This window comes from Cyanistes caeruleus, chromosome 3 (assembly GCF_971803275.1).
Source record: "Cyanistes caeruleus chromosome 3, bCyaCae1.hap1.1, whole genome shotgun sequence".
Lineage (NCBI taxonomy): Eukaryota > Metazoa > Chordata > Aves > Passeriformes > Paridae > Cyanistes > Cyanistes caeruleus.
Window position 1 is genome coordinate 110,262,036 of NC_141703.1, and position 22,449 is coordinate 110,284,484.

The 22,449-nt window shown below is 37.2% G+C and overlaps 1 protein-coding gene across 10 annotated transcripts in view; it reads left to right on the forward strand.

Moving 5' to 3' along the window:
• Positions 1-22,449, forward strand: part of DCAF6 (DDB1 and CUL4 associated factor 6) — a 77,378-nt gene that overhangs the window by 1,845 nt on the left and 53,084 nt on the right. For 7 of the 10 annotated variants that reach the window (XM_086884167.1, XM_086884169.1, XM_086884168.1 and 4 more), the window contains exons 2-3: positions 15,223-15,284; positions 21,580-21,672. In XM_086884167.1, coding sequence (XP_086740293.1) covers positions 15,223-15,284; positions 21,580-21,672 — 155 coding nt within the window. Of the gene's footprint in view, positions 1-7,384; positions 7,554-13,310; positions 13,375-15,222; positions 15,285-21,579; positions 21,673-22,449 lie in introns of those variants that run through there. The other 3 variants (XM_086884171.1, XM_086884173.1, XM_086884172.1) reach the window with 2 other exon arrangements.

Here is a 22,449-nt window from a genome sequence, read left to right on the forward strand (position 1 = left end):
GGATGCTGCTCCAATAAAATGCACATAACTTTAGTTAAAAACAAAACTTTGCTACTTTGGTTAAGGTCTCATATTTACTGTTTTTCCTTTCACCTAAACAAGTTCAGTTGCTTTCAGAGCCTTGAAAAAATAAGACCTGGGAGAGCCTTCCCACTGGATTGATGCTGAGATCTGCATTGGTGGTGGCAAGAAATGCTCAGTCCCTTCAGTCCCTACTGACTCCTACTTTTCACTGGGGGATTGGTACGGGGTGTGATTTTCTTGTGGAACCATCACACTTTTACCCCAAATGACATTTATGGCCTTAATAATCCCACTAGTTTGACTGCTAGTCAGATGTGGTGGTTCAAGTGCAGATTTCTCAGACAAGAGGCCTGTTGTGCCTTTTTGTGTGCAGGACAGTGTAGGTGTGGGTCTTTTCTCTTTCAGACTTCAGCAGCTCTATGTAGGAGCTTTGTTCTCTGGCCCACTGGTCCAAGACCGCAGCGGTCAGGTGGGTGTCACTGCTGATCTGATCTGTGTGGGAAATAAGGCTTATATATAATAAGGCTTTTTCCTATTTATAATTAATAAATAAGGCTTCTTCCTATTTATAATTTCTTTATTTTTAGTCGTATTTCAGTGGTCTGGCAGATAGAAGAAATGGAGGACACAAGTTTAATTTTAACTTAAGAATAGTGTTGGGAGACTCAAGGCATTATCCATGTGCTTTATTTTTGGCAAATTATTTTTTTGCAAATTTGTCAAAACACTTATGGATACCGGTACAAAATGAAGTAATTTATATATCTCTTCATTGCTTGCTGCACTTTTTCAGCCACGAAATCAAAGGAAAAGCATTGTAGCAAGTCCATGACTAAGAATGCAGTTGGGAGGAAGGTGTGTCTGTTTGGATGGTACTTGCATAATGAACTCTTCACTGGGATGGTTGTGTTGTCCTACAGTGTAAAATATCAGAAAAATGGACCGTGACCATGTTTTGAAGGAAAACATCTGAGATCTAATTGTTGTTTCCTATTTACTCAGTGTTTTAGTTTCATGTGAACTGGCAATCAAGTGGCACTCTATAAATAGCCTCTCTCTGCTTCTGAAAACAGCTGCTCCAGGAAGGATCTGTGTAATGTACCTTTCCATGCAGATAGCTCACCCCTGGAATTTGTGGCCTTACAAAAACTCTGTCTGATTTTGCAAGATCCCTAAATAATTGCTCTGAAGCCCAGTCAGGTCTGGACAGAGTTCCAGAGAAACAGCTCATGGAGATGGGGCAATCCCTGCGTCTGGGATTGTGTCTTTCAAATGTTATCCTTTGGTGAGAGCTCCTGATGTGATGAGAGAGAGAAGATGTGGGTCCCAGCAATGTATCTGTTAGCTACGTTTCCTTCAGCATTTGTAGGCTAATTACTCTCAATTTCAGGCAGTGCTTGTGTTTGAGGTCTCCAGAGGAAGCCAGGCCTGGGGGAGGCTGTAGCTCTCTTTCCTTTGATTCAGTTTAGGCATCCTCTTAGCCTGGTGCTGGTGGAAGGAGCCCTGCTGCCAGATCACAGATGGAAACTAAGTTTCAGACTTCTTTCAGTGGCACATCGCTATGCTTTTACCCTGAAAAATACTGGCGCAAACTGTAGTATCCGAGTTAAATTCTGCCTCGAAGCTGGCGAGTGTAATTACTCAGGATGCTTTCACAAGACTCTCCAAATCTTGCAATTTTGTGTCATTGTGGCAATATTTCAGGGTGAACAAACCTGTTCTGGCGGCAGGTAAAGTGTTCTGGCCTCTGTGTGGATTTAATATAACATACAATGATTTGGCTAGAGAAATGGCAGCGTGGGTTTCTTACAAGAAAGAGGGATCCATAATTCCTCTGAAGTATTTAATGTGATGGGTTTATTTGCTTTTCTGTGAAGGGTCCTATCTCCTAAACAGAGAATGGCTCTGTTTAGACCCAAGGAAGAATAAAGACTTTTCCTTTTTATTTTTATTTGTTTGATTTGGAGTTTTTGTTTGGTTGGTTTATTTTTGCTGTCTGACATAGCAGAGAAAGTCTCTCAGTGTAAAAGGAGAGGAACTGATGCTGTATTTTAACTCAGAGTAGTTGTTGGAAGCTGTGGTGCTTGATACAATGGAAGCAAATATCAAAATAGTCAGCTCTTCCTGGTCTCTGATATCTTCATACAGTTAGATACTAAACCTAATAGAAAAAGAAGGAATGAAGATTTCAGAATAGTATCTTAGAGATAGCATTGTGGTGCTTTCCTGTGAGCTTTTACTCCCACTTCTTTACAGATTGTTTCATATCTTACTAAGTTTTTATCATCCTGGTTTTTAAGATCTGGGAAAAGTTTGAAGTCTGTAAAAAATTCACTGTAAGGAAACCAGTAGTTAGGTTAATTGTGATCAAATTTTGTAAAGCTTACGGCAGTTCTTACTAAAAAGAGATCTCTGAATAATTTTATGTAGGGAGAGCTTACTAAACGGCCTAGGTTTCAATAGTTCTTCCTCTTTACAGGGATGAACCACAGTAATCCTAGAGCTAATTAGAGTTTTGAAGTTAGTTGTTTGCCCTGCTCATAAGTAGGGTTGAAAATCAGGCAAGAATAACTATTATAACTGATGAGTTTTGATATTGACTGCCCTCCATTCATATCAGTTCATAAAACTACTAGTGGCTGGTTGAATGAAGATAGAATTTGGTGTTGCTGCTGAACATTTGGTATTTCCTAAAATACATTGCCCAGAGTGTGAAAGTGAAATTAAAATACTTCTTTAAAATGCTGTAAACTTTCATTCTCTCTTTTCCTTTTCTTGGACAAACAAACCAACTAAGCCCAGCAGAATGAAAATTTGAATGCTGGGGAGAACAACCAAAAAGAAAGGCATTATTTTTCCCAGTTTTTAGTCCAGCTGTATTTTAATATGTGGTATCTTGGTCTTTGAAAATAATGTGGAGTAAGAAGGGTCAGACAGCTTTAACATGATCAGCTTTGTAGGGGGTGCTTTTGCAAACTTGGAGTTGGGCAGAGTATTTAATCAGCCTTTCTTCTTAAATCCTTTGCATAATACTTTTGATGTTTAGGGGTTTTTTTAGGTACACTGTTATATTTCATGTCCTAAACCTCTGGAATTAATTTTCTTTTCCACCATGAGTTAAAAACACTCACCTGTCACAGCTAAACTCCAGATCTGGTAGAGGTGTTTTATGTTATTTTTTCTTCAAGTCTAGCAGATGAACTGCTGCTTGAAAAAGCAGTATTATAAATGTACCTGATGGTCTGTTTATGAGAGCTCAGTTCTGTAGTGATGTATTCGATCACACTGTCACTGTCGGACACGATTCACATGGACACAGCTCGAAGTGTGGTGAAAAAAGAAAAGAAGTTTATTCTGTCCTTTCAGTATTTATAGGTTTTTGACAGCGACCAGGGATTGGATAGTCAGGTTACCACCTTCCCAAGCACACTGACCATGAGAGCATATCTTTAATGGAATGTATAAACACCTATGTTTATAGTTACTTTCCTGGGAAAGTAGCTAAAAATTATGAAAACGATATTGAAAGGCTGATTCTCAGGGCGACATCACACATCAAATACTTTGTGAAACTCAACTGACTGAAGTGTTTAGAAAGATGTAAGTGAACTCCCGAGATATTTTCATTAGAAATGTTTTCTGAATAATACAAATAGGCAGAATTGAAGTTCACGGTGTAATGAATGAGTTGGAGGAAAATACATCTGTGGAACAGTTTTCATGTGTTCAGTCTAATATTGGAAGGGGGTAGGAAGCATTAGGAAGGCAGGAAATTTGATGTAGTCATTGGATCTTCACTGGTTGTGTATAGAAAAGCTTAAGAGACATAAGAGCATTGCATAAAAGGGATGTAACATTTTAACTGAAAAAACCATGAGAGAGGAAAGTGGTTTGGTATTGCCTTAAACTGGGTATCTTTGGGGTCTTTTCCTCTTGTTAATAAAAGCAAGGTTTAGTGACTACAGTCCTTAAAAAAATTACAGATGGGCTATTGAAAGAGCAGTGTAGCATTGAGACCTGTTGCTAACAAATTGAATTTGGAGGAATTTAATAAAGAGACTATGTCTGAAATGAATTCCCTGATACTATCTCATTTAAATTGGTACCAAGGAGCAGAAAGGCACTATATGTATGTCTAAAACAGCTTGTAGGAAAAGATATTAGGGGTGATCCTAGCATACGGGATTAATGATTTTTTTTTTTCCTACTTCAAAGTAAATAATCTCAGATAATAATGACACTCATTTTAAAGCCTTTAATGTTGGTAAAGGATAATAAAAACACAGTGTAACAGAATAACCTGGACAAAACAACAAATAGAAAAATTCTGGCTGGTTATAATTTGGTACGTATCAGAAAACCAGAAAGAGATGTGAGCTGGGAGGCAGGATTAAGGTTAGATGAGTATTTCTGTGGCCTGAGTGCTGAAGGTTTCCTTTTAATTTCAGTCTAATCAGCTTTCTGTTATCTTTGGGCTTATTTCACCCATAGGCTAACTGAGCTATGGGAGTGGAAGACAGGAGTCACTTGGACATGCAAGTGGTACAGCCATGTAGCATTAATCTAGGTAAATTTGATAGCTTCTTTTGCTGTTATCTTGGAAATCTTTGCTTGTGGTTAATATCACTGACATTTTTTTTCAGTTACATCTTCCTGTGTGTTTTGTAGTTTGTTGTGGTTTGTTACTGCTCCTTTCTCCTCAGTGTTATCCCATTTTGCTTCCATTCAGAGATAATGTGTTGATGATAATTTTAGTGTATTTTCTTTAAAAAAAAAATTTCATGCAGGGTCTGGAGTTACTTGGTGCCTTCTGTCACTCTGTCCTGAAATAAGAGAATGATTTCCAATGTTTGTTTTTAGAATGCTGGGGATTGATAGTAGCACAGCTTCTGGTTTTTTATGTACAAACACCAGTTTGTGTAAAACTGTAGATCCTTGTGGATCATGTTATTACGTTCTTTGGTGGGGTTACCTTGCAGAAACTTATTTTAGGCATTTTTGTTTGTTTTGCTTTGTTTTTTGGGTGTTTTTGTTTTTAATACTACTGCCTAGGTCAGAACTTACCAATTGAACCTTCTTACTGAGTTTTGATATTTTAGTTTTCTAAGCCACCAACTTTTTGGCTGCTGTTCTATTTTGACATACGAATTGAAATGGCAGGTGGATTTCTGGCATTATGTTTGGCCAGCAAGAAATTAGAAAAAAATGGTATAACTGTTTCAGACTATTGGTTTTCTGACCTTCAAAAATTCAGGAGGCCTTTAAAGTTATCTGCAGATTTGTCACAGTTTCTTGAAATGGGTGGAACTATACAGATGTACTTTTTGATTTTAAGGGATTAAGCTTGTGTATAATATCTGTGATTAACAGAACATTAATCATGTCTGTTAATGGCTGCCAGGAAGTAGGAGTGTGTGTAAGTGGGTTGTAGTCCCAAGGCTTTGCATGTATTATAATATTTGAATTATACTCAGTCTTAGGATGCAAATGTATTTGCTTTCTATCCTTTGGAGCTTCAGTGTTCTCCAGCAGACAGCTGGAATGCAGACATTTGTGTGCACTTCTAATATATTTTCATTTATTATTGCAATATTTCATTGCATTTATATTTTGTGCTTTTGAAGACTATCTTTGTACAGGGAATGTGTTTGCTTTGTAAATAACTGCCTGTGCCTTGATACTGAGTATTTCAGACAGCTTCGTAGTTAAGTTGTACCTTGATCTTCTAATAATGAGCTTTGGATACATGAAAGCTGTCTCTTGCTGCAAAAACAAGCCGTGTACAGCATGTACTGGATTTGTATTTCAGGATGAGGCAGTGATGTGAGAGATCCTTTAGATCTCTTTCCTTTATTTATTTATTTTAATTTTTTTTCCCCCCATAGCTTTCTTCCAGTTGGATTGCTTCCATTAACTGCATTAGGGCAGACCATTAAACCTGTCTGTGTTCAGTCACTTCCAAGATGTTTCACTGCAGCTCTGTGAGTTCTTGTGACTTTGCATGTGATTCCTGATCTTCTATCCTTGAGTGTCCCCAGAATAGTCTAGTGGGATATAACTGATCATGTATCAAGAACCTGTTGACACTTGAGACCAGTCCTGTCCTGGCAGTAAGGAAAAGGATCAGTTTGGACACAAACTATGGCAGCCTTCAAACAAAGCTGGATTTTTCACTGTTTGAGTGCAAGTCTCGGCTTTTTTTGTGTCTTTGGGGCTTAGTGAGCTGCTGATTCAGATGTGTCCCAAATGCTTTAGTGTGTGTTGAATAATTAAATATTGAATGTGAATATCATGAGATGGAATCTGAGTCACATCAGTGAATTTTAATATCCTCTTATTCTCCTCATCTTGTTCTTCAAGAATTCGCAAGCTTACTTCTGGGAGGATCGAATGTGTCATTAATGCTGACTGCTCTCTAACAGATATCATGGGGAAGATGAGAATCTGTCCCTTCTCTGTGAACTTCTTGTGTTCTGAACCATCAGTGTTTGTTCAACCCTTTTTGAACTCCTGAAACTTCACCAAAATAAAAAACTGTTAAAATTAAACTGTTAGACCAAACCCACCTCTTTATTTAGGTTGCATATGTTACAGTTATTGCAGTGTGTTTCTAGGAAATGAGGAAAAAAATCTGGTTCCTTTTTAATTTGGTTTTATTTTAAAAACACTGTTATGTCCTGAGAACTGTCTTCAGTAAAAAAAAGTGTCTTTGGAGTTAAACAGGTTTTTTAGTTACGTAGGATGAATACATATAGTTTAATGCAAGAGGCAATATAATTTTTAAAAGTAAGATTTTTCCCCCCCACTTGTTTTTAAATACCCAGTGATAATTTATCCTGTGTCAGTACACTGTTAACAGTAATCTGCTATCAAGACTCAGCTTTCTACTTGAGCTCAACTTTTGACGTAATCTATCATTAATCCTGGCCAGTTTCCTGGTGTTTAAATTTGTAATCTTATGGGGTTATGACCCTTATCTGTTATGGTATCTATATATCTATTTCCTGAGTTCCCCCAAACAAACCCAGCAGAGTACAATTTCTATACTACCCAGGATTAAATGATACATTAAATTAGGCAGGTATGCAGAATGTTAAATGCCTTAATTCAGTTCCACGCTGTCCAAGTTCTTGATTTCACTTGTAGGAAAGGAAGGCCCTGGGTGGTTTTTTTGCTAGAAGACATGTCTATAGATATGCTGGTAAGCTTCTGTATAATCAGTTCTTAATCTGTTTAAAAATGAGTACTGAGTTAGCTTAAACAACTTTAAATAGTAGGCTTTGATTTCGCCCGGAGCTTTTGTCTGGAATTCCTGGGATTAGTTCTGCTGGCAGAGTGGGAGAGGCAGCAGCCTCGGGCAGTTGCTGGAAGGTGATGGAAGGACTGGCAGCAGTGGGAGCACACACCTCCTCAGCAGAAAAGAGGACATTCCTGCTAGGAATGCTCTCTTAAAAGCAGATTCCACTTTTTCTTTCCTTCTCCTAGTGATTCTGCATGCTCCAGGGTTCATTTTGCCTGAGTGCTTGGAGGTGAGACACCCTGGTACTACTGCAAGCAATTTTAACTTCTGCACTGGGGTGGAGCAAGAGCACATTTCAGCTTCTTATATACCATCTTTTCTTGCTGGAAAGTGAATTAACTAATTAACTAAGTAACCTTGGGTCACAGTGATCAGTAGTACCTGAGAACATAAAGCAGAGTGCATGATGCCTGTTTCCCAAAGGGCTGTGAAGGATTGGCTGGGTTATTATGTTGATGTTGCTTTTATACAAAACTATTCAACAGTGCTGCCCTCATAGCATTTTCACATGAAGACTTCTCCAAGTCAAAGGGAAGCATTTCCAAAGACACATTGAATCCTACAGTAATGCTGTTTACTCAAACTTGCAGCAATCTGCATAATATTTATTTTTGCCTTCAGTAATAGAGGCCTCCTTTGACTTTTCTTTGGAGAACAAAGCAGGGCACAAATGTATTTTTTTTATCTCATAACTATTGTTTTTAATGTTGGTATATGTTTTAGAATTTCGAGTTGTTTCTTTGGGAGTCCTATTTTAGTGCTGGTGGAGAAAACAGCAAAAGCTTTTGCATGTAGTTAATCCTACATCCAGTTAATCACTTAAGCTATGTCAGATAGTTTTCTGTTCAGAGGAGTAAGGTGGTATGTGTTATCTTTTACATAGATAGAGCTTCTCTTAGTTTTGTTATGTGAATTTTATCCTCTGCTCTATAGAAATTAGAAATATTTGTAGCATAATACAAAAATTTAAAGTGCCTTTTGTCTCAGTGAGTAGTTTGTATTTGGTCATCAGACTACTGTCTTGGTTCAGGGCAAATTTAGGGAGATTTCTGATGGGGTCTTTCTAGAAAACAAATTTAAATGGTCCTTCTCCTACCTAGTTTGGGAGGGAAAAAATCTCTTTTGAGAAAAGTGGGAAAATGTAGTTTATTTAACAAGCAAAGTACTCACAAACACAGAAAAATGAATAATATTAATCAATGTGAATTTCATTGTTCTGAAGAGATGGTGAATTCAGAGAGCCGTTTGCGTGGGGTGTAGCTCAGCTCTCACAGTCTCTTATCAGTTTCTCCTGTGCTGGAAAACACCGCATCCCGGGCCCCAGTGGGCCACAGGTGTAAGCTCACGCTGTTTTTCTGGCTTTTTGGTTCAGAGCAAGGCTGATCAGTTCCAAAAAAATAGAAAAGCCAGAGTCCCTGCCTCAGCTAGCAAAAAAACTCACTAAAAGCAAAGGAGAGCTCTCTCCCACTGTCTCTGCTGCAGACAGCACCGTCCATGAGAGAGAGCTGAAGCTCTTATCTCTATGTTTTTGAATGCAGCTGGTTTTGAAGCTCTTATCTCTGTTTTTGACATTTCACTGCTTCTCCTTCTCCCCCCCTTCACTGTCAGATATAGTTTTAAAGGTGCAAAATTTATTTCTGAGCTAAACAGACGAATGGGGATACAATTCAGCATCATAAAGTCAGCCCAGGACAACTACTTTAAAGGATTGAATAAATATCAAAATTGTTGAAAATTGGCATTTTTTTCCTGTCACAAAACCTCACTTGCAGTCTGTGGCAAGAACAATATAGAAGACTCAAGTATGGGCAGTGTAAGGGGGAGTGTAGGGATATCTGTCAGAATGTGGTGTACTTGTGAATGAAATCCACTTAGCACCAGTCAGTACAGCACAGATAAAGTGCCTTCTCTGAGAAAGGTACTTGTACTTTATCCCACGTTTTTGTCAGTGAGAACACCTTAAACACTCTATTAATGCAGCTGAATTTTATGTAACCTTTCAGGTATAAATCATAATAAATATCAAACAGAAATTAAAGACATTGGTTTAAAGCCCAAATACTTGTAACCTTACCAGTTATGGAGCCCAGTGGAGGCTTATACATGGGAGTGGATACTTTCAGTATCCAAAAGATGTTTCAAAGGTAATTACAGCCATTGCTGCTAATGCAAACACACCTTATTTCTGCTCTTACCTACAGTAACCTATTTTTGCAGATTCTGTAGAAGCACTCATAAACAAGTGATTTTCCAGAATGTTATTTATTACCCTAAAATGTATAACCTTACTGAACTACCTTTTTGCTGTTCAAAACTTGAGGAGATCTCTTTAGTTTTTTTGTTTGTTCATTTTTGTTGTTGTTGTTGGTTTCTTGGTTTGTTTGTTTTTTTGAGATCAGATTTTGTATTAATATGCTCACCACGAGATATTACAGGCTTGCTGATTTATAATTGAGGGCATAGTGTTCTGTCTTCTGTAGTTTCTGTCTTGGTGTTACAATATCTGAAAGTTTTGTGTTTCTTTATATGTAAAGCTCATTACTTAAACCTACCTTAGGGTTTGATTAGCACCAAATTGTTTGATGCTGGCTGGTTAGTAGCAAAGTTCTGACATATTAAAATGTCAAAGAAGTCTCTTTGTAGACAACAAAAATATTTTGTGTTTTCATTGTAGTGTTCATGCTTTCAGGCTTCAAGAACAGAGAATAATTTGAGTTATCTGCTTTGATAGTGTTTTAAACATTGACAGAACCAAGAGTTATAATTTTTGGCATTTTTGCAGTAGTGGAGGAGAGTGAAGAAATACAACACAGGGCCCTGTTCAAAGGACTGGAGGTCACACCCATGGATTTGGTTTCTGGCAGAACTGCTGGTTCCCTCTTTCCTTTGATAAATTGCTTGAGTTTCGAGTTTCAGTTTCAATGACTATAAAATGAGGACAGTGTTGGCTTACATATCTAACAAATGGTTTTTAGGGTTTTAATTCATCTTCAAGAATCTTAACTTACCTTGATGAAAGTTATGTGTATAGTCCTGTTTACTGTATAGTATATAGAGAATTCTGGTTGCTGGAAAAAATGTATTGAGATGTGGGTCAAAAGTTGTATCATGATGCAGAGTTTGATGTAGTTGATCCAGCAAAATAAGCTATATACAAACAGAGCTACTTCAGAAATGCCTAAACTCTACCCTGGAGAAGTTTTGAAATGCACTCAGAGTGCAGGATAACATGTGCTCTGCATTGGGAACAGATGCTGGCTCCATTTCAGCTTTAAACTAGGGCATTCCAAATGTCACAGCGAGCCAGCGCTGAGGGACTTGGCCTTGCAAAGAGCCAGCTTGATATAAATGAGTGTTCATTTGATAAATGGGGTCTATTACTGAATAAGGGTTGTCTTTTAATGTCTTATACTGTGTTAGTGCTGCATTAGATCAAAGTTTAGTTAAATTTCTGTGGAGCACAAGTGTGCTTTAAAGCTAAACCTTCATCATGAAATGATCTGTACTTCTTCAGGGGGAAGTTCTGGAGCATAATTTTAAATATATGAAGGTTTTACATGCTCGAAGCATTTAATTTGTCTACTGTCATCAGTTCTGAAGCAGCTTTGACTAAGTTGCTTACAAAAGAAAGGTATGTGTCTCTCTGCCAAAACAGGCACGTAGAAAGCACCTGATCAGCAATTCCTAAACCACAGATTGTGACCTAAATGGTGTCATAAGGACTGTGAGTGGGGAGTACAAGGGATGCAGTTTGTTGTATTTTGGTTTTGCTCCCTGAAGCGAGATTAGAGCTCTGTAAATGTGCCCAGACACCCAGGTTGGGGAATTCTCCAGGTGGGAGTTGCAAGGCAGCATTTGGTTTGACCTTAGTGCACAGTGGATGTTTTGAAGAAGTAAAATTACAAAGAAACAGCTTCAGCTTCTCTTTCACCTGCTTTCCCATACTAAATTTGTATTATGAATGATTCAAGGTGGGGCTTCTTTCATACACAGAACGTTCCCTTAGTCTCCAGCTTAATATAAACTAAAAAAATTATTGATCACTGCACTGAGAGTTTCAGTGTACCTTGAGGCTTCAGTAGTGCATAATGTTTGGTGAGAATGGGTGGATGGCTAAAACCTGAAAATACTGATCATTGTACTGAGAGTGGCACTGAACCTTGAGGCTTCACTTGGTGCATAACTAGTGAAAATGGGCGGGTGGAGCATTAGCTTGACAGCTTTCCAAATTTCAGCTATGTAGACACTTCACAGGGAGGTCATCACAGCCATTTGAGATTTACCAGGGCTTTTTTGTTTTGTTTTGTTTTATCATGTTCTTATAGATAAATTCACCTTAGCAGTTTTGAAGCAAACCCTATGTGTGTTCCACTGTCCAGTGAAATAATCTTGGTGATGACAGCTTGATCACTTGATCTGCATCCTAGGCCTTATTTGAATATTGGGAACAGTATATTGAAGCACCCTCACAGAATTAAATTATTGCCTTTCTCGGGGTACTACATAGTTAAGGGGAAAAATAAAAAGTTTCTGGCTTGAGAGCCTGTGCTCAGTGTTGGGGTGGGAAAAATCTAATCATGACAGAGGTCTTGATGCTGATACTATAAGAGAAATGTACTTTTGGGGTTTTGTTTAAAGCATGGGTTTTGTCCATCATTGTACCTGAAATGGGAGCCAGGAGGGCTGCCTTTGTAGGAAGGTGGTGGGAACAGGCAGCCTTTGGATTAGGCGAATGGGAATTAAGGATTGTGAAGATTCTTGTCACTTGGGAGAGCAGAGCCCTTGACATGGAGAATCTGACTGTTAGGAAGTCCAGCAATAAGAGCTGAGATGCTGAAGAAAACAAACCAGGAGTTATTATTGTTATAGATTCTTGAATTTTTTCAATGTCATAAAAATGGATCAATGGCAGAAATATTCAAGTGACAAATTCTAATATTTACTGCTGAGAATTTTTATCAAACCAAGTGAACCTGTAGGAGTTATTGCTAAAGTACAAGGAATCTGTACAAGTATAGAATCACTGCCTTTGCTCAGCTTTTAACAACAGCAAAAGCAGAGGCTGTATTTTCTTCAGATCAGTTCATTCATGTAGTTCAGTTTTTTATTTTAGAGTAAAAGTACCACATAGGATCTGGTGGTTCTAGTTTTGAATGCTCAGATAAACTGCAAACAATCCATTCAGTTATCTTACTGTGCTTAATCAAATAAGAGGGGGTTTGGAGGGAGAACATTTTAACTGCTTTCTCCCTTGCCCCCTTTTTACTTTAGGGAGTGTAGAAATGATTTAAGTTGTAATTTTGTTTGTATTTAGTTACTTTCTCAAATATTTAGGTAAAAAATGATCGAAGGATAAGTAACTAAAAACATATATAGCAAATCATATCTGCAATCCTAACAAGTTTTGTTTTTTTTTTGAATGTTTTAAGTGGCCAAGTGTTGAGTATGTGAGACACCTTTTGTCTGCATCTCTGGTTTACTGAAACTTGTATGGATACTGTGTTCTTATTAAGACCAAAAAATCCTAATTTAACAACAACAAGTTGTTCATATGTTATTTTGTCAACAGATTTCCGTAGGGAAATAAAAATTGAAACTGAAAATGGGATTGGAACAAGTTATTATTTCTTACATGCTGGTTTAAGTGATTTGGATTAAAACCAGAGCATACAGGAAGCAGGAAAATCTGTTGCTTTCTTGTTTTTTAAAAATTAGTTTGAATCATCTTTGATGTGTGTGTGTACAGAGGATTCTCAGCAAGCACCTGCCTGTTGCCCTGCAGCCATCACCTCCTTCCAGATGTGTTTTATGCACGTGATGCAATGCCCAACAAACATCCACTGCTGTCAGATTTTTCTGTTTTTCAATGAAAGTGTGATGGCTCTGGCAAACACTGTATTTTTTGTGCTGGCCTATGGAGTACACAATTCTTAATGAAGTTCTCCTATTGGAGGTCGTGTATTACTGCTCTGTATTTTGCATTGCAGGAGCATCCCAGAAGCAAAGTTAAAAGTTTCTGTTATGCAAAGTGATACCCAAGCATGTAGCAGGTAATATTTCCAACCACAGCATTCACATTTACTTACAAGCAATTGAAGAAATCAAATTAATCTGAAAGTAAGAATTTTCATTGAAAACACAGAAATCATTTGATTTGAAAAAAATATAGGATTTCACTGACAGGTACAGTGAACCAACTGTTAAGAATCTATGGTCAAAGTCTGTTCCTAGAGGGGGGAAAAATGGGTAAGGAGAAGTGGTAAAGAAAGCATAGTGAACTAGGTAGATGTGTATTCCTAATCAAAGAATACATACATTCTTGCTAGTAAGGCATGGTGCCTAAGATGTCATTATTTTAATTTTTCTCTAATTATGGTTATTCCTAATTAACAGAAATTGTAGCACCTGAGATGTCACAACTTCAAAGTTTATAAGATAGGGCATCAGAGAAGTCTGGTTTTTATACTTTTAAAGCTGGCTCAGGCATGCTTTAATTGCAAGCACTTTATAACCATTTCACCCTAAGTACCTCCTCTTGAGACAGAAAAAATATTTTGCCAAAGTATGCTCTTCATCTAATGTACTTAAGCTGTGTTATGGGCAATTTTGAATTTTGGAGGTGGCTTTTAGTTCCAGCAAAACTGAGGTATTTAGAGACCTTTGATGAAGGGAAAGCTGTGTGAGCATTGGATGGGGTGCAGCTGTAGCTGCAGGAATTGGTGCTGCTGGAAGGGTGTCCTGGCCTTTGAGGAGGGAGTGGGGCAGGGATGCTCAGTGCCTGCTTCCAGACAGGTGGTTGGGAGGGACCAGGTGTGGATATCAGGTGTTCTTTTTCAGGGCTGGAGAGTATATGTGAGAAATAAAAAGCATTCAGAGGAAGCAAGTGGAGAGAGGAGAAACTTCTTTTCCAAATACGTGCCGTACTGCCAGAGGCAGCACTGAGCTCTGACATGGTTCTGCCTTGAGCTGAACCAAAACAAGTTCAGAAATGTAGGATTTTTCAGATGTGGATTCTATTGCTGTTCTTTTCCTGCTTCTAGCTTTTTAAGGTTAATTTTGAGTGAATTTCAGAGTTAGATATTTGGCAACAGTCCAGCCTGACATAGGCCTACAGTCTTACCTGCAATTTTGTTCTGAGAGATCTACTAACACAGAATAAAAAAGGGGGTAATGGTCCTTGAGCTTAAGAGCTTTGGGGATTGAAGTTAAAAATATTAGGTTTATCACTATTTTTCTTTTCTTGAAGTGCTTTCTGGGGAATATTGGGTTCAGTATAACCTGAGAGTTGGAGTCATGTGTTTAAACACCTAGTTCAGGAAAAGACCACATTTTTGTCAATATATTTTGTTTTTCCCTCTTCATGTGTTTCGTACAGTAGTGTTTCTGAGTGCAGTGGTAAATCAGTTTGTATATAGGGCATAAGGACATGAACGTTCCTGGGGCTTTGTCTTTATAGGTGTTTATAGATTTCCTCTTTACCCTTCATCTCTTCCTTTCACATATTTTTTATGAAATGGAATATTATTGGTCTTAAATTTTAATTTTCCAAATGCAAGGGTTGTACTGCTTGAACTATGCTATACTTGCACCCTCTCAGATAAGTGAACCAAATAACCACAGGACTAATTTCTGTTTTCTTGCTATTAGTTTTAGCGGGATTTTGAACCTGTGAAATGTTCATTTTGCCACTTCTTCACTCTTATTAAAGGTGATGGAAGAGCCAAGCAAACGTCATGCTTGTCTTAGGATTTTTAAAATGAGAACCATAGGAGTTGTTTGAAGATTTAAATTTATATTCTGGTTTTTAACTGTTTAGGTTTTTACCTGAGAATGGTCATTAGCAGGCTGTTAACTACTTCAGCTTTTAAAAATTACATAATTGGTATTTTTCTTCACAGGGAGAAGAGAATTTATCCAAAGATTAAAACTTGAAGCAACCTTGAATGTGCATGATGGATGTGTAAGTCACTTGTTGCCTTTTGAGTGTTAAAAAATTGTTAAATTGTAATTTTGTTGCCATGGTGATAGTCCCCCAACTTAAAAAGGCAAATATCATGTATTTGTATATTAAAGCTGAGCAGGACCACTCTGCTTGTTGAGATCTGCGTCTGAATTCTCTAGCTATTTGTTTCTTCTTGAATAGCTCATACTTTTACCTTTGAAGCAAAACAAAATCCCACTCCTGTATCTTAATGCTGTGTCTACTGCTGATTGAATCAATCTCTCCTGCCATTTAAACACATTCCTGCCTTTCCAGTTACAACTCAAACCTTGAAATGAAATCTTTTTTTGTTTTTTTGATATACTGTGTTGACTTAAAGCTTTATTAGTGTTTTGAGTGATTTATTTTCCAGTTTCAAAAATCAAATCATCAAGTGCTACGTGCTGAGTTATAGACAATGAAAACAAAATTAAACCTTCCTGAAAGGCAGTAACATAACTTGAAATATTGCTTATTTAAATATTATTTTTTAAAGGAGTCCAAGTATTTTAAAACATATCCTTTTAAATAAAAGTTTTTACCTAAACTAGGTTCAGGACAAAGAGGCTGCCATGTTACCTTTGACAAATAGAGCAGAAATTCATGGTTGTTGAAGTATTTGTTGTGCAAGATATCTGAAAAATGAAAGTATTCTATAAAAAAAATGAAAATATAAGTCCAGCTTTTGTACTTTAACATGTGGGTTCCTAAAGCTGTTCAAACGTAAGGATTATTTTATTGGACTTTTAATTAAGGAGGGATATAATTGTTAACTAACACAGTAGTAGTTTTAAGGAACAAGTGTTGGTAACATCCAGCCTTCTTGGATCAGAAGTGTGACTTTGATGTGCCTGTGTTTTTGTGAGTCTGGAAAAGGCCAGGATTAGAATTGCTGTATGTAAAATGTCAGCTACTTTTCCTGTGCTGACTATATTATAAAGTTTAATGTTCTGGTACAGATGATGTTGGTGTAATTAAACAAATATCTACATTTCTCATTTTTTTTCTCAAGAAATATTACAAGATTGATGATGTTAAGCTCTTTTCCAACCCAAACAATTCTATGAGTCTATGTGTATTAATTAATTTTTGTCTTCAAGATTGTAACAGTGATACTTAATTCTGAATTCCTCTAAGCAATTTTTCATCTCCTCAAATACTTAAGATTAAATATTTCAAATTTCTTTTCCTGAAGTTGATTAGGATTTTTTATTTATTTTTTCTTTATTTCCGTGTAAAAAAAGTAATTTTTTCTTATTAAAACAGAATACAGGAAAACAGTATGTGTTCATTGCTTGTTAAAAATTAAGTGATTGATCTCTATTTCAATTCTCTGCCCCTGTGTCATGTAATAGAAATTGCAGTTTTAGTGTTGTCTGTTGGTGTTGTTTGAATCTACCTGATGGATTTGTATTTGAAAACTAATTCTTATTTGATCATGTTAGCTTTGAAAGTATGCTTTAACATATGGCCTAATTGTTTTAGTGGGTGGAAAATACTTGAATTGAAAACATACAGCATTATTTGCAGATGTTTGAAATACTGAAGTATTGAAACAAAGTATTGAAATACTACAGTTTGAGAAAATGTCTTTAGAAGTTAAATTTGCTCAGAACTCTCCACCTTTAAGGAATGGGCTATTGGGCGTTCTTACCTCGTTCACTTTGTGGTCTTTTTAAAGGAATAATCTTTTAAGGCTAACAACCACTCAGTACAAATTCTTACTATTTGTTTTTTTTAAAAAAAAAATCTATGAAATAGAAATCAATGAAATTACAATGCTTGTACTGATTAAACTCCTTATTACCATCAATGGTAATTAGGCTCTTTTTTTTTCTTCTTCTTCCCACACCTGCTGACGCAGCATGCATTTCAAATGTGGGGAATGAATGCCATATTGTCCTGTTAAAAGGTGTTTCTGGGTTTGGTTTTTGGGTGGTTAGGTTTTTTTAGTGAAGGTTGGGTGCCAGGGGCTGGGGGTTTTCTTCAGTTGCTATTTGGTTGATTGGTGTTTTTAAGAACTTTTTCATTGTTCTGTTGAATAAGTTGTGACTTATATTTTCTATATAAAGCGTGCTGTGTAATTGGACAAGGTGGACAATTTACTTAAGGCAAGAAATTTTTTTTACTAATTGAGGATAAAAGTAAAGTCCAAGTTCCTACCTGTTACACAGAAGAGAGATCCTATGGGGGATCAAACTGTGTGTTTAACCATACCCAGCCAGGATATTTGTGAAGAAGGGACTATTCCATTAATTACTTCACATATCCATGTTCTTGTGACATTAGTATTACCATAGCACCTTTTTGTTTAAAATCCGAATATCTTCACCTCAGAGTTCAGGGGCAATTCCCTTTGAAACAGTCCCATTTTCCCCTTGGTTTGAAGTTTCTAGCAGTAGCATGTGAAGTAATTGAATTGGTTCTACAGAAGTATTGATGTCTGCCATCAGCCTTATCATCCTTCCAGGGCAGGATTTGCCTTTTTCAGCAAGGTTCACACGGTCAGATTCAGTAAGATCATTTGTATGCCAGAACTTGCCATTTTCTGTGTTAGCTGTAAAAGGAGCCTAAGAAGATGAGGAAATGTACAGAGTTAGGTGAGCTGTTCTGTATGAAGTGATTAAATCCAAAGGAGAAATGTTGAAGGAGAAGCAATCTGGACCAGCAGTGATGAAGTGTGAGGAAAGCAGAGGATAAAGAAATTCTAAAACATATTGAATTGCAATAAAAATGCTGCTTAGTTTCTTCCCGTTTTGATCCTGTGGAAGCTGAGGTTGAAATGCAGGATGTAGGTGAAGGATTTGACATGAGTAAATAATGCATTTTGAAATAAAGATATTATAAAGATATAAATATTACCTGAAGGAGTAACTTCTCATTTCTACATCTAGGCATTCAGATCAATAACTAACCAACATCCTTCATGGCATTCATCTCTTTCAGGATGGCACTTGGGAACAAGTCCTTTTCAGATGGAGTCCTCAAAACCAAGCTTAAACCAGTATAGGGAGTTTGTGTTTTGTTAGAAACAGTTTTCACCTTGTACTCCCCAGATGAAAAGCACTGCCTTTTTCACCCCCTTCCTTGCTTGGGGGATATCCCGATATTCTGGATATCTACAGTCATTTTTATTCCTTTTCTTCTGTTTTTGTATTCTGTTAATCGCTTCTGTTCACTAGGGTTGATTCTGATGTCACTTAGCGTGGAAGTGAGGAGTTTGCTTTTTTAGTTTATTAGGGATTGGCTGCACTGTCTCCTGCATTGCCTTTGAGGAAAGCACTGAGATAGTAAATTTGTATCTGACTAATTGACTAATGAATCAAAAGTGCCTGCTGACTCCTTGCAAGGCTAGATGAGTGACAAATAAAACTAGATACAATTAATAATGTGGAGTACTTAATAGAAAAAAACTAATTGCACACCTTTTGACTTTTCTTACCTTGTTAGTCATTGGCTGTCATTTGTGTTTGACGTATCCTTTCTTCTGGCTCCAGCACCCTCTCCCAAGGTTTCCAAACCCTCAGAATAGTAACTGTTACATTATGCTTTTAGTTGGATGTCCAGTAGCTGCGCAGGTAGTACAATATGTAGCTTTTTCAAAATAAAAACCAATTTTCTAACCAGTTCTTGTTTTACATTATATTTTAGTAGTGGGTCTGCTACCATGGAATGAGAACTTTTTTTTAATTGTTTTTTTGAACATCTATTTTTAGTGATCCATATGCAAATTTATTTGGGTTATTCAGTTTTGGTCAGTAGGTTGTACTGAGTACTGTGTGTATTGACTGGAAAGTCTCTGAAAAAAACCCAAACCAAGCTTATTCACTGAAAGACTTAGTTACTTTTTGAGTTATTTGTTGTCAGCAATGCTGAGAAGGTGAGTGAGTACAGAATAAAAAAGTCTATTTGGTTACAGACCTCTACTACTCATTTGGTTATGTCATCTTACTTCGGGATTATTTTGGAACCAGCTTTTGTCTGAGTAGGGTATATTGAAATGGCTCAACTGAGGCAATCATTGCAATGAAATTGGAATTTTGGAGGAGAACAATTGATGTCTTGTGTAGACTTGTAATGTTGTAGTTTAGATAATCTTGTCTCCCTTTTGCATCTTCAGTGTTTCTCTGCTGTGCTGTCCTTCAGATTTTCCTTCAGATAAATATACACATCCACACCCTCAATTAGTCTAATTTTTTGTGCTAATTTTTCTTTCTTTTATCATGACTTTAAATTTTTCAGTAGCTTACTTGTTTTTTCAGTGTTTTGTTCTGTTTCTATTCCTGTATTCTTACATTAGCATCTTGGTTTCTTTAAGGCAGCGATAATAATATTTTTCTGCCTGAGAGGAAATGCAGATGAAAATAAACATTGTTGGGTTGTGTGTTTGCCCTTGCTGTAGTGCTGTTCAATGTTTGACAATGTTTTAGAGTACATCCATTGTCAGGACAGGTTATTTCAATGATAGATGGTTCTGGGGGCTAGTTGAAATTGTGGTTCTTGGTGATTGACAGCCAGAGTTATAAAACCATAAGAATAGCCATGCAAGGTCATACCAAAGCTCAGTGGAGCCTGACAGCGTGGCCCTTAAAATGGCCAGCACATATTTTTGAAGGAAGTTGAGACAGGGTAAGCAGACAGTATTTGATGTGTGTTCTGGAGAACACATCATGCTTTGTTTCTGATCACTTTTCATTTTATCTTTGATGAATATGTATATTCTTCCACTTCTGGTGTTTAGGGTGTTCCATAACAGTGATTTTCAGTTTCATTAAAAAGCCATATGTCATCTGATCATTTCATTTAAGGCCTTCCATTTGCTGTGCTGTGAAGACCCACCGAAAATTAGTTTTTTACTTTTTCCATGTCATTTATGTTCTCATAAGCTTCTATCATTTCCCTTCCCTAGAGCAGTACAAATTATTTGCTTCTTGCAATAAAAAAATGTTAGATATCTGTGAGCGCCCCAGTAATTCCTTGTCATAATTTCTCTTTCCAAATGGGCAGTAATAGAAATGGAGAATACGGGAGCAGGATACGAACCCAAACTGCGTAGTGTGGAAGACGTGGGATTGCCATGCATGGATGTATACCCTGCTTTTCTGTGCATTTCCTAATAAATCCTAGCAATATCTGACTGCTGCTGAGCACTGAGCTAACCCTGGCATAGGCATGTTTGTTTAGCACCAAGATCTCTCCTCAAGTTCCTCCACCTGAGAATATCAAGGTGGTGTTGTTCCTATGATCAACCTGAAACTTCTAACTCTGATTTTGCAACTCACCCAAACGAAGCTTGCCATTAAAACAATAACTAGAATGGGAGTACTTATTTTAAACAAAAATTATTTTTGTTTGGGGGTGCTCAGAGTGAAACATTTGAATTAAAAAAACAACAAACCACCAAGGAAAAAGAAGCGTAAGTCAAAAAATTTAGAACAGAGTGGGGTTTTTTACCAATTCTGTAATCCAGTCTGGTACATCACACTAAGGCAGCTGTTCTGCCAACAGAATCTAGCCAGCAGAAAATGGTGATGGCTGCACTTTGACACTTGAAGGTATTTTAGAGGCTTACTTGAAATAATAATGGTCTTGCATGCAGTCTTTGGTGCTTGTGCATGAGCTGCTGCTTGGAAGATACTTTTTGAGCTTCCTGGATTTTGAGTGCTTTCACAGCTTTGTTTCACTGACACATTGTTAAGCACAGTCTTGTAAAAAGGAGAATTGATAAGGAAATGTATTGTAAAGCTCTCCCAGTACAATTCTGTACCTCACTGTAGGATTCTTCTTTCCCAGTGTACTCACACTTTTCAAAAGGGATCTGGGATGGATTCTGCAGTGCTTTTCCCTGAGGTGGTGTGGTCACTGAAAAGTGTGCAAAGCAATGGATGGTCAGAATTTGGATATGGTACAGATGCAATAACAAGAGCACTGTGATGCACTCCAGTTCAAATTCAGAGAACTCTCTGTGGAGTAGATTTGGTACATTAAAGCACCTGTGTGTGTAAAATTGTGGCTACTGTGGGAAGCTTAATATAGCTGATGAACTCCTGAGGAGCAGAGGGAGTAATTGAGATGCCATAGGTGAAGCAGCTGATTCCCTTATCAATTTGTTTTAAAAACACTTTTTTTTTTTATGCTAGCTGCTTAGAAATGACATAATTTCAGTTGAATTTGTTAACTCCTATTTCTGTAGTGTTGGATGAGTATTGATGTTTTAGTGTGGTAAAAATTGAATTAATGTTAAGTCTAAACATTTTTTTTTAAATTCATACAGGTGAATACAATTTGCTGGAATGATACAGGAGAATATATCTTATCTGGTTCAGATGACACCAACCTGGTAATTAGTAATCCCTACAGCAGAAAGGTAAATGTGTTTCTGGCTGCTTGTTAATTTTCAAACATGATGCAAGTTATTCTTTTTCAACATATTCAAGATATTTTTCAAGATAATCAGTTTTCAAATATAAATTATTATGTGACAAAGATAATATCATGCTAGTGCTATAATATCATTCCTAGTGTCTATAAATGGGAATAAAACTTCAGAGTGCTTTAAAACCTGAGTGTTCTAATCCTTTGTGACATTGCTATTATCCCATTTTACGGTACATGGCTGGGCACAAAGGGAACATGGTCTCACCACAGATTAGTGTCAAAAGCAGCAATAGGATTCAGTAATTCTCATGAAATCTTGTAGTCATATAAACTGTTTTCCTCTCACTTCACTTTTGAAATATTGTATTTTTTGCTCTGTGTAATGTACTGAGTTGTCTTTCTGTGTAATGTTGTTGGGGTGCCAATCTTGATTGAAATAGTTCACCCCAATGTAAAATTACATTGCCTTGTGTGTGCCTGCAAGTGGATGGAGAATAATTTGTACTGAAATGGGGGTTGCAATGCAGCTGAAAGACTCCCAGTAGTGCCAGCTAGCATCCATCAGGTAGTGGTGTTGTCCCACACTTTTTTCTTGAAGGAACTGATAGTTTGGTAGAACAGATGCTCTGAGCTGTGTCCTCTTAGAGGCTAACAACTAAACCCTAAGGACGTGCTGAAAAATTAAATTTGTGGGAGAAACAAGAGGTGTGGTTGGTATAGTGGAGGAAAGTTTGAGTAGAAAACAATAGTCTGCTTTCCTGAAGGG